This window comes from Zeus faber, assembly GCF_960531495.2.
Source record: "Zeus faber genome assembly, chromosome: 20".
In the NCBI taxonomy this organism is placed as follows: Eukaryota; Metazoa; Chordata; class Actinopteri; order Zeiformes; family Zeidae; genus Zeus; species Zeus faber.
In genome coordinates this window covers 6,026,101-6,038,321 of record NC_137207.1, presented here as the reverse complement: position 1 = coordinate 6,038,321, position 12,221 = coordinate 6,026,101, and the positions used below count along the sequence as shown (strand labels likewise).

The window sequence follows — 12,221 nt, the reverse complement described above, 5'->3', positions numbered from 1 at the left end:
GGTTTGTAAAATTTGGCAAAAAGAAAACAACAGCTCACTGGCGAGACTCTTCTTACCTACCCTTCGTTCCTCCAAAAGAGCCGTTCCAAAGAACCAGATCGTTCGTGAATGACCCAACACTAGTGCGCCTGGAAGCGCACCAGTGTTGGGAGAGTGTCTGAAGAGAATTCCTTACTAAAAAGGGACACAGCCATCCCAGGGGGTGATTTTCCGACTGGACACCTCAACCCCGGGGTAGTTGTAATATACTGTATGTTTGTTCTTTGAATTTAAAAAGGGTCTTAATCAATAAGCAAATCCGACAGCAGGTCTCCGGTACAATGTAGATATAAAACACATTCAAATTGATTGCACTCTTTACAAAATTATTTCTATGTAGTTTAACTTGTGTTTCTAAAAAGGTTTTGTGTGGCTGCGCGCAGTTGAAAAAAAAATAGAGCTTGCACAAAAATCGAGAAATGCCGCGCGGACGCGTGGCTGACATGGCCAGTGGAGCTCATCAGTGGATTCAATAGGAAGCGTGCACCTACAGAACACAACGCTTCCGGTGGACTTCTACCGTGATATCATAATACCGCGGTTCACATGTGCCTGTTGAACCGTAGGGGGTGTACTGAAAGGTTCGATAACATACCGTGTACCGTTGCATCCATAATATACATAAACAAAAGCTTCATCACACATGTTACGTAATTTCATAAAAAAGTTCTCTCCGTGTGGGTCCTCAAATCCCCTAAAATCAGAAGTGAATGTCATTCATTTCAACAGTGAAGCTTTTTTCAGCGGTTTCAAAGGAAACCATTTCCTGTTGGCTTTGCTAGCTCCCCTCAAATGAGCTAGCAACGCCAATGGCAACGACAATGGGTCTCGACCATTGCTTTTCGTTGCTGGTTTTTTTTCCTGCTCCATCCTCCCGTCTTCCTCGCTCTCTCTCTCTCTCTGTCTCTCTCTCTCTCCCTCTCTCTCTCTCTCGCTCTCTCTGTTGGGGGGGGGGGGGTGATGGAACAGGGAGGCTTGTGTCCACTTGTCTGCGCTCATGCCCCTGTTGTGCTTTAGGGATTCATGTCGATGCTTCGGGGAGCCCGGAGGAGCGACAGTGTGGAGATGGGACCTCGTTCCCCGAGTCCCCCGACCTGAAAAACGTGGGTATTACCTCCCAGCTGTTCACCGCCTCGCCAGCACCAAACATCCAGGGCCATGTTTTCTTATGCCGCTTACGTTCTTTCTTGTTTTCACGCCTCACAACATATTGCAGCAAGTTTCCACATGTGCTGGCTGTTTGGTGCTGATTTGCTGACAGACAATTTGAGTCAATTTTCAACTTTCAGCACAGAATTGAGGTCTACCAAAAAATGCCGTCAGCAAATCGCTGCCAAGCAGTTTGAAAGCAGTCTACATGTGGAGCTGCCAGGGGACTTCTGGCACCGCTTTGCTAACTGGCTGACCACGCCTCCACCCGTAGATGTCAGGTGTGTACACGGAGCTGGAGAACGTGTACGCAGGGAAGAGTGTATCACCGCTGAATGGTCCCTCCTCACCAGCCCCTGAGGGGCCCGGCCAGACCAAGGCCTACGGCCGCCCTCTCTCCCCCCTCACACTGCCCCCTCTCGCAGGTACTCTCTCTCTGTCTCACACACACACACTGAGGATATGAAAAAAGACAGTATGTGCAGTGGGTGCTGCTTCTTGCCATGGTGACACCGTCAAGAAAATGGGTGCAGCACGACTGAACATCACCGTGAAGCCATGAAGGTCAAAGGTCAGCCAGCCGCATCAAAGGCCGAGTTCCACTTAAGCCCCTCCTTCCTCCTTCTCCGCAGGGAGCCGCAAGACGGGCCTGTCCCTCTCCTGGAAGGAGCCCCTCCCAACCCCTGTGTATGAGATCTACCACCAGAGCAGCGTGGACTCCAATCCCTACGTGAGCCTGGAGAGCCCACCTGCTTCCCCCCGGCCACTGGATGGCGCGGCCAGTCCGCTCAGCCGCCGCAAGAAGCTCTTCACCTTCTCGCGGCCGCCACGCAGCCGGGACACGGATAAGTTCCTGGACGCACTGAGCGAGCAGCTGGGCCACCGGGTCACGCTGGTGGACGATTTTGTGCCCGGAGAGAATGACTACGAGGAGGTGAAGGAAGACCATGTTCATTATTCACCCCAATTATTCTGGTGTGGTCATGTTATCATAAGGTGTTCTAGAGGCAAACCCGTTAGATTTATTCACTTAAGTCATCCAAGTTTTTCTGCTTCATATTGATTTATTCACTTAAGTCATCCAAGTTTTTCTGCTACATAGAAATATGAAAACAAATTAGAGTTTGTTATTTGACATTTTCTTTCACATTTCTTTGAACTGGCATTGTGAAACATCAAATGAGCATCATTTTGGTTTACCTTTGCCAACCAAATACACTCCGCCTCAGGTGTACCAAGTCAAATTCAAAAAAACAATCCAACAAATTCTGCCTGGGGGGCACCAGTCGAGATACATTTTGCCTCGGAGGCAGAGTTAGAGATGAACATGTCAACATCTGGGGATATTCTTATGGCTGTGGTTAAAATTTTCCACGGAGGCCCAAGCGGACAAGCCCCTCTCGCTGGTGTGTTGTGTTTGTTGAAGCAGCGATGTAATCCTCAGCCTGTGTGTGTGTGTGTGTGTGTGTGTGTGTGTGTGTGTGTGTGTGTGTGTGTGTGTGTGTGTGTGTGTGTGTGTGTGTGTGTGTGTGTGTCGCTCTCTCCCTGCAGATGAGTTTCCAGGACGACCAGGAGCAGAGCTTCCTGCCTCGTCAGCTCAGCAGCGCCAGCAGCGAGGACCGCAGCAGCAGTGACGACGCCACCTCACTCTCATACTCCTCGGGCTCGGAGCACATCCCCCCGCCCCCCGAGCAGAGCCCCCCACCTCCGCCGCCCTTCCAGACACCCATCCCACCCCCCTTCCAGTTCACCGACCCGCTGCCCCCCGTGCGCTTCTCCCCCGAGCGCGTCCCCCGGCCGCGGGTGGCTTTCCACCCGCAGCACCCTATCATCCCCCCGCCGCCGCCCCCGCCCAGGCTGCTCCTCCTGGCGGCCCGCCCCCCGCTGCACAAGGAGGAGGGCGAGCGGGACCGCCAGCGCTACCAGAGTGGCGGCGGCCAGGCTGCTCCCTGCCTCGCCCACTCAACGGCCCCCCGCCGCTCCCCACAGCTCCCCCGCCCGGGCCACCTCCCCCGGCAAATCAGCCAGCCCCAGCCGCTCCACCCACCCCCCTTGCAGCTCCACCCATCCCCCCAGCTGCTGAGGCCCAGCCAGCTGGTTCTTCAGCGCCACCACCAGCTCCACCACCAGCACAGCTACCAGGGCCCGCTACCACCCTCCATCCAGGACCACACGCACACCCAGGGCTTGTCCCACACCTGGGGGGCCCCGGCCCCCTCCATCCTCACCCATTCTCAGAGTTCCACCCTCCCAGCTCACACCAAGACCTACGAGACCGTGCAAGTGGAGCTCCAGTCCCAAAAGGTTATCCATATATATATATATATATATATATATATATATATATATATATATATATATATATATATATATATATATATATATATATACACACCGTATATATATATATAAATATAATATATATACCTGTATATGAATATGTGTGTGTGTATGTGTATATATATATATATACACAGTATAATTTACAGTATAAGATATATTACTTAACTTATATACTGTATCTGCAATCATACTGTACTTAAGTACTCCTGTAATTGCAGGATCAGCCACAACATTAAAACCACTGACAGGTGAAGTGAATAACATTGCATATGAGGCAGCAAGTGAACAGTTCTTGAAGTCAATGTGTGGGCAAGCATAAGGATCTGAGCGACTTTGACAAGGACCTAATTTAAATGGCTAAATGGCTGGGTCAGAGTATCTCCAAAACAACAGGTCTTGTGGGGTGTTCTCGATATGCAGTAGTTAGTACCTATCAAAAGTGGTCCAAGGAAGGAAAACCGGTGAACCTTTGACAGGGTCATGGGCGCCCATTGATCCGATCCCACAGAAGAGCTATTGTAGCACATATTGCTGAAAAAGTTAATGCTGCTATGATAGAAAGGTGTCAGAACACACAGTGCGTCACAGCTTGCTGTGTATGGGGCTGCGTAGCCGCAGACCGGTCAGAGTGCCCATGCTGATGCCTGTCCACTGCCAAAAGCACCTACAATGGGAACGTGAGCGTCAGAACTGAACCATGCATGATTCTATGTTCACCGCACAACCAAAAAAGCCAGAAAATGTTGAAAATGAACAATAGATCTTTTGAGTTGAGATGAATTGACTGGCCATGGACTGTTAGTGTTGGATTGTTCAGCTGAATTGGTACTGTAGTATTGTTTAGATATTTGTTTGTTTTAATTAATTAGTTATTAGTATTGTTTCAATGAAATAAGTGAATTTTCAAGTCTACAACAGACTTTGGATGCCCTTCACTCTAATAGAAGAAACGTCATGTTTTATAAGACTGCAAGATCCTTTCTTTCACAACATAACTAAACATATTTTAAGACATCTTCTTGTCTATATTGCCTTATAATTTAGCTTGATTCAAGTATTTTATTCTTTTGACCGATACTGTGCAGGATAATGTTAAATTTAGTTGAGTTCATTTAGGTAAAAACAAACAAATATTTATTTTTTCATTTACTTTCCAAGGTACCCCCACCTCCGCCTCCACCCTTGCCCCCACCCTGTGAGCCTCCGCCGCTGCCCAAGCCCAGTCCTAGTGCCTCAGATACAAGCCACATGAGTGTTAAGAGGCTGCGCTGGGAGCAAGTGGAGAACTCTGAAGGAACCATATGGGGACAGGTGCGTACGGCGGTCGAGCTGTCATGTCATAGAGCTCAGGTTCAACACCTGGGGCTGATTTGCGAAAAAAATCATCATCAGGTTTCAAGTTTAAAAATTGTTTTGCTCAAATGCTCTACAGCAGGGTTAGGGTTAGGTGGTTCTCAACCACCGGGCAGCAGAACATATGGTACCAGGCTGCGAGGATGACGAAAGAAAGTTCAAAATGACCAGGTCAAAATTATCTACCTGCATTTAAAAATGCTAAATATATTTATTTATATATATACTGAGTATACTTTATATATACAAAATATGTTGGCATACCTTGCATCACAGCATGAACCCTTATGGCACAATACAATTAAATACATTTATGTGGGAAAAGGCTGACTCGCATAAATAAGTAGAGCCCAATAATGCAGTCCAGGAGGTAGCACATTTCCTCATGTCTGGGTACTTTTGCTCTGTGAGTGAGTTCCAAAACTGTCCATGAGCCCTGGACCTCAGCTGAATGTCAGCCTGTAGTGTCAACATCTCATCCTCCACTGCAGACTAGTTCAGGTGAAAGAGTGTTGCAATTTCTGATGCATGTGAATCAACCTCAACATCTCCCCTAAATGGGTAGCACATAAATGTAGCGATTGGCTCAAGTAGAGCAAAGTCTTGAAACAGTCTGGCAGACAATTTTCAATCTGCTCTGTGTAGCGCACACTGTCAAGTTGCACACACGCCTTCCCTTGGGTCTCCAGCTCTGATGCGAGGTTTTGAAAGTTCCCCAAATCATGCGCTGCAGCTTTGAGGACAGAAGTTACCTTTTTCGTTCAAAAGCATTAACTGATCATGTTGACCACAGTTTTGTCTTTTCCTTGCAGCTCTAAATTAAGCTCGTTCAACATGTTGGTCAGACCTGTTTTTTGTTTTTTTTGAATGGTGCGTGATCTACCCACACTACCTTTGCGATCTACTGGTTGATTGCGATCGATGTATTGGGCACCCCTGCTTTGGATAGTGGGCATCTGTGTTTGCACGTCACAACTTTTTGATGGAAACAAGGTTCCACTCATTATCTGTTCCACCAGTTGTGTTCCATCATGGGTAATGGCTGCAGCCCACACTCTGGTTCAGGTGGATTACAAACTCCCAAGTTTGTATCAGGTCAAAAGGCAGCAGGAAATGCTACTGTGTTCCATAGGAACTCAGAAAACGTAATTAGAGTCGGTAGTCCCCATGTTAACATGACATAAAACAATTAGTTCAAAAGAATGTTATAGGTGTTTTTAAATATAAATCATTGCGCAGGTGTACAGCCACTCTGATCCTGGGCCCCAATTACCTAGACCCAGGACAGGTATGGCTGCTCAAACCATACCATCCCCACACCACACGTGTGTGTGTGTGTGTGTGTGTGTGTGTGTGTGTGTGTGTGTGTGTGTGTGTGTGTGTGTGTGTGTGTGTGTGTGTGAATATATATATGTGTGTGTATATATATGTATATACTGTATATGTACTGTATATGTACTGTATATATGGTATGTAAGTAATATTTATTAAATTATAAATATATTAGGGATGTCACGATTCTCCAAATCCTCGATTCAATTTGACTTTCGATTTGAAGGTCACAATTCACTTTTCACTTTAAACATATGTATTTTTTTCCAGCACTGACGGCTATGCCACTTTTTGTCTATCGAGTCTACACTCATTTCTCAAGTAACTTTAATTTGAATATTAAAAAATTATAAATAATAACAAAGATATGACAATATTTAAACAACCTAAACAGTTAAGAGCTTTGGCAAAACTAGACTTTAGAATAATACACAATAAGTTACTTACTACGCTGCTTTTAAATTACTCACCAAAATAAGTGCAGAAAAACAGATGCTATTTTTGCCAGAGGGGAACGCTGGTAGTAAAAGGAAAATTACAACCTGCAGCTCCGATCAGAGCAATATTTTCTCCAAACAAAGCAAATAAAAACTCTACATGTATTTAATTTACTCTGTTTCCTGCTGCTGCTCTGTTGTGGAGCAGATCGCAAATCCCTCCTGAAAAAATCACGGCAAATACCCCGCAGCCCGGCCACGACTCTCCAAACTCGTCGGTTCTTCAAAGTCGGTTTGAAACTGGGACTCCAGTCGACTCCACAGACTGCTACACACTGCATTTCCCTATATACCGACTATGTCGGACAGTTTCACCCACAAAAATGCAGTGAGAATTGTGAACCTGATTGTGATTTTTCAGTTGGAAATCAAACACTCATTTCGATCGGAATCGTAACACCCCTAAAATATACAGTATATATATGTATATATATATAGTATATTGTAAATATAAGTATAATTTAGTCCTATTTACAACTAAAACCACCTAAACTCTGCACATACAATTTTCACCTTTATTTTTTTTTTATTTTAATTCAAGAAAACCAAAATATTATAGGTGTTACAGATTAAAGCGTTTTTTAAAGTTGGTCCGATGACTCACTTTTGTCATTGTAGAGAGACTTGTGAAGAATTTACATATTTACAATCACAACCGGTACAATCCAATCGCTTTCTCACAGAATCAGTCTTCACGCACCACGGACGCACTAAAGTTAAAACCAGAAATAGCAACAGTTTTAAAAACCGAATGAATATCTGTTACACACTATGTGTAGAATGCCGTAAGAATCAATGGATGCAAGGGTTTTGATCATTGTATACTTAAATGGTTTCTGTACCCATTTTACAAGCCACCATAGCTCCACATGGATTGTTTTAATTTGACAAAAACAATGTTGTGTTTACAGCTCGGAGAAGAATCTGATTATGACAAGTTGAGCGACATGGTGAAGTACCTGGACCTGGAGCTGCATTTCGGAACCCAGCGCAGATCGAGTATGTATTTTCTTTTACAAATTTTTCAATCACACATCAAAAAATCACACATCAATCATCACCTCCACGTGTTAACTGTCACCTGTTCAAAATGGTCCGTCTCATATCTGATACTGTTTGAAGTACTGTAAATTGCATGCATTTTTTGGCTGACTCCTTTCTGTTTTGTGCATCCAGAGTTTACAGTCACCGTGTTCACCATTAACCAGCCTCGGAAACTCCCCATTACGCTCCTCTTCATATCCATTCTCCAAAAGGCACCACCTCTTCCCTGCTCTCTTATCCTCCTCTGGGTCACTAAATGCAGTAGCTCTGTCACTGAGGAAAAGGGCAATTTGCCTCCACTTTTTCTTCCTGTAGAATTTGATACAGATGCATTTTCATTGACGCAGCTTTAATAGTGAGATTTTTATGTTCCATTATCAGCCCATTAATCCTCCATTACCCTCTGTGTGTGTGTGTGTGTGTGTGTGTGTGTGTGTGTGTGTGTGTGTGTGTGTGTGTGTGTGTGTGTGTGTGTGTGTGTGTGTGTGTGTGTGTGTGTGTGTGTGTGTGTGTGTGTGTGTGTGTGTGTGTTTAGTGCCCACTCCCGGTGCCTGGAGAACATGTCCTTACACTGTTATTGAACGTTCAGTCTCTCCTCCAGAGCCCACCTTCCTACCCGAAAACTTTAAAAAGAAAGACGTGGTGGAGATCCTGTCTCACAAGAAGGCCTACAACGCTTGTGAGTATGAGTCTGACCCTCATCTGAAAGCGAAGATGAGGTTAATGCTGGATGTTGGAAAAAGAACTTCTGAAGGATGACTCCTGGATTGACTTTAAACCAATCTTTATTTACTTTTGCATTGTGTTAGTTTGGCATCTGGGCTCTACTACCCATCACTCCCGGCGGGGTGTACAGCAAGCATAGGCATACATGGTGAGCTAGAAATTTGGGAGGGATGAGCTCGAGTCCCCCCATGGATAGGTGGATGCAGGGGAGGTGAAAACAAGCAGGCAGCAAAGCAGGTAGGGAGGAGGCATTGGCTGCCTAAATAGGCCGTCCCATTATGGGCATGGAAGCATGTGGCGCCGTCAGGTTGTCTGACAGAACTAGCTCCACAAGCTTCGCATCATTTGGAGTTTTGAATGGAAATCTGAGACCTGGGACTTGTAGTGTAATCTCCCCCTAACACATTTTATCGATTAGTCACTACAAATCAAAATCCTTTTCTTTGAAGTAATTAACCCCAGATTCATGCCTTAATTCATGCATTCAAAGTGAGGTTTACATATTTTCACTTTTTTTCCACGTACTGGCACAAACGTGGATTGTGCCAAAGTACAACATACACCTCAGCATCAAAGAAATGATGTGGGCGCAAAGTGTGAAAGACACTTCCTGTGACGGTTCCTTTTTCCCGTCCAACCCCTCTACCCCCTCCCCCACCCGCCCAGCCATCCTGATCGCCCACCTGAAGCTCTCCCCGGGCGAGCTGCGACAGGTGCTGATGAACATGACGACCGAGCGCCTGGAGCCGGCTCACATCAAGCAGCTGCTGCTCTACGCCCCCGATGAGGAGGAGGTCAAGCAGTACGAGCGGTTCGACCTGGACCCGGCCAAACTCAGCGAGCCCGACCAGTTCATCTTCCAGGTGCATACCGCAAAGCGGAAATCGCTTGAATGAGGGAAATTTCAGAAATTCCGGCCCTTCAGGAAGTCAGCCGGTAGAAAGACGGCGTTTTCTTTTTGTCTTTTACCGGCAGATGTTGACGGTGCCCGAATACAAAACGCGGCTGCGGAGCCTCCATTTCAAGACCACACTGCCAGAGAGGATGGAGGAGATGAAGGTGGCGTACGAGTACATCTATAAGGCCTCTGCCGACCTGAGGAGCAGCAAGAAGCTGGCCAAGATCCTCGAGGTAGGATCCCGAGCGGGGAAGCAATCACAGGGAAGTAGTTATACGAAACGGACAGTCCTATAAATGTAGCGTTTGGGATGTTCACGTGAGTACTTAAAGGCAGGTTCTCCCACATATTGAGAACATTTTCGTTGTGAATACTCCGCCGGGGGAGAACAGATCAAGGTCTGTTATTCTTTCAAAGTTGTGGATCTGTCCACAGTTTGTGCTGGCGATGGGGAATTACCTGAACAACGGCCAGCCCAAGAACAACAGAACCACCGGGTTCAAGATCAACTTCCTGACGGAGGTAGGGATGTCTGTCATTACAAAATACTTTACTGTCAAAATCATAGCAGCGGACACGTACTCAAATCACTGATGTTGGGTAGGTGAACCGTTTTGTTTCAGTATTTAATCACACCTGAGGAAGGGAGTTTAATAGTTTCACTTTCTCTACGCACAAAAAGGCCGGCGTCTCAGCGCCAACTGTGGTTATACTGTATATTATATACAGAACATACAGATACTGTATGTAATACTTGTTTTTTTCTTACACCACATTTTATCCGTCCCCTCCCCCCCTGCCTGCCTGACAGCTGAGCACGACCAAGACGGTGGACGGGAAATCAACCTTCCTCCACATTCTGGCCAAGTCCTTATGCCAACATTTCCCAGAGCTGCTCAACTTTGCCAGAGACCTGACGATGGTGCCGCTGGCAGCCAAGGGTAATACTAATATAATACAATACAATACAATTCCATCCTCAGAGATGGGTGTGGTCCCCTGTGAGAAATGTTTGTGAAATGATTTGCGTCACACCCGGGTTTGGGACTTTCACCAGTGGGTTAGAGGTTAGGGTTTAGGGTTTGTTTTGGGGTTTAGGCATTACAGATTAGGGTTATAGAAGGTAGGGGTCAGGGTTAAGGGTTAGGGGTTAGGCCTTACAGGTAAGGGTTTAGGTGTTACAGATTAAGGTTAGGGTTAAGGGTTAGGGGTCAGGCCTTACAGGTTAGGGGTTAGGGTTAGGGGTTAGGCATTACAGATTAGGGTTATGGAAGGTAGGCGTTAGGGTTAAGGGTTAGGGGTTAGGCATTTCAAGTTAGGGTTAAGTGTTAGGAGTAGGGTAGGCTACAATATTTCAAAGTTCTTACCCTGCCTTTGTATTGGGTTAAACTCAATAACTGGTTTGGGTAATTAAACCTTGTTCCATCCAGTGAACCAGAGGGTCATTACCTCGGAGCTGAGTGACCTTCACTCCACCATCCAGGACATCAGGACGGCCTGTCTGAAGATCCCCGCCACCTCGGAGGACCACTTCGCCTCTGTCATGAGCGTATCCTTCCACCTGAAAGTAGTACCCGTTAAAGCAGACACTTTGATAAAACCAAAATGCTATAAAGATTCTCTGTGGCCGCAGCATGATCTGAGGGTCCGACCCTTGACCTTTAGCGCCACAGAGCTTCCTGGAGAACAGCCACCCTGCCATCCAGTCTCTGGAGTCTCTGCAGGGCAGGGCCATGGAAGAGTTCTCCAAGGTGGCCTCCTATTTCGGTGAGGACATCAAGGCCACCAGCACAGAGGCTTTCTTTGGCATCTTTGCAGAGTTCATGTCCAAGTTTGAGGTGAGGTGGTCTAGTGCCTAGTACCTCATCCGTCCTTAGAAATGACCATATTTAACAAAATATTGGGCCTTAACAGTGTGGGGACGCATATAACGCATGGAGAGGGGGCGATCCAGGAGAGTCACAGTTCCCACGCACAGTTTCGTTCCATACTTTTTCATATGCACCTATCTCGTTCCATAAGGAGACGTAAAATAAAATAACCTCCATCTAAAATAAAAACTAAAATAACCTCCATCTAAAATAAAAACTAAAATAACCTACATCTAAAATAAAAACGATTGGCACGCCAGTCGTGGGCACCCCATCGCTGGCGTGCGTCGTCGGAACCAGACAGGCGCACAAAATGCGCCGCAATCGTTTCTCCAAACAAAACAAATAGAAATTGTGTGTTTTTATTTTAGATTATTATTTTTTTAATTCCGTTTCCTAATTGAAAGAAAATAAATAAAACATGTGTCCCGTGCCGCTTTGCGTATGGCAGCTTTAACGCTTAATGTTAACCTCTATGGAATAACTAATTATAAATCTAATCTACAATCATACTTGAGTCTGATCAGACAAATTGTTTTGTGTTTTCCAGAGAGCCCTCAGCGAAACCCAGGCGTCTGACAACCCCAGGAGTCCCCGGCTGTCTTCCCCCCTGGTTTGGTAGCCTGGAAGCAGCCCCCCCCCCCCCCGGTCGTCGGCCTGCTTTCCCTTTCACTTTGCTCTCCTCAACCCAAAGTGCCAACAGTACACTTCAGAGAGACACTTCAAACTTCCAGGGACGGAGCCGGAAACACCAGCCATTCAGAAGGTCCACGGTTAAAATGTGGAAAACGTCCTTCTGTTGCTGGATGGGGCCTCGTTGAGAAACATTTAGAAGCTACAGTACACGGTGCTACTACAGTACACGGTGCTGCTACAGTACACGGTGCTGCTACAGTACACGGTGCTGCATCGTATCACTAGAGACAAATAGTGTTGGCAACAACTGGTCAGATTATCAATTACCTTGTT

General features: G+C 46.2%; 1 protein-coding gene across 1 annotated transcript in view; it reads left to right on the top strand.

Annotated features, from left to right (window-relative positions):
• grid2ipb (glutamate receptor, ionotropic, delta 2 (Grid2) interacting protein, b) overlaps positions 1 to 11,874 on the top strand; it is a gene marked incomplete at both ends in the record, with an annotated part of 37,282 nt that extends 25,408 nt beyond the window's left edge. Inside the window, 14 exons of the mRNA XM_080021870.1 lie at positions 1,057 to 1,142; positions 1,463 to 1,613; positions 1,821 to 2,122; positions 2,740 to 3,492; positions 4,690 to 4,842; positions 7,625 to 7,712; positions 8,359 to 8,436; positions 9,150 to 9,346; positions 9,459 to 9,614; positions 9,817 to 9,903; positions 10,193 to 10,322; positions 10,812 to 10,930; positions 11,055 to 11,219; positions 11,803 to 11,874. Coding sequence (XP_079877996.1) covers positions 1,057 to 1,142; positions 1,463 to 1,613; positions 1,821 to 2,122; positions 2,740 to 3,492; positions 4,690 to 4,842; positions 7,625 to 7,712; positions 8,359 to 8,436; positions 9,150 to 9,346; positions 9,459 to 9,614; positions 9,817 to 9,903; positions 10,193 to 10,322; positions 10,812 to 10,930; positions 11,055 to 11,219; positions 11,803 to 11,874 — 2,537 coding nt within the window. The remainder of the gene's footprint in view (positions 1 to 1,056; positions 1,143 to 1,462; positions 1,614 to 1,820; positions 2,123 to 2,739; positions 3,493 to 4,689; positions 4,843 to 7,624; positions 7,713 to 8,358; positions 8,437 to 9,149; positions 9,347 to 9,458; positions 9,615 to 9,816; positions 9,904 to 10,192; positions 10,323 to 10,811; positions 10,931 to 11,054; positions 11,220 to 11,802) is intronic.
• Between the last annotated feature and the right edge of the window lie 347 nt (positions 11,875 to 12,221).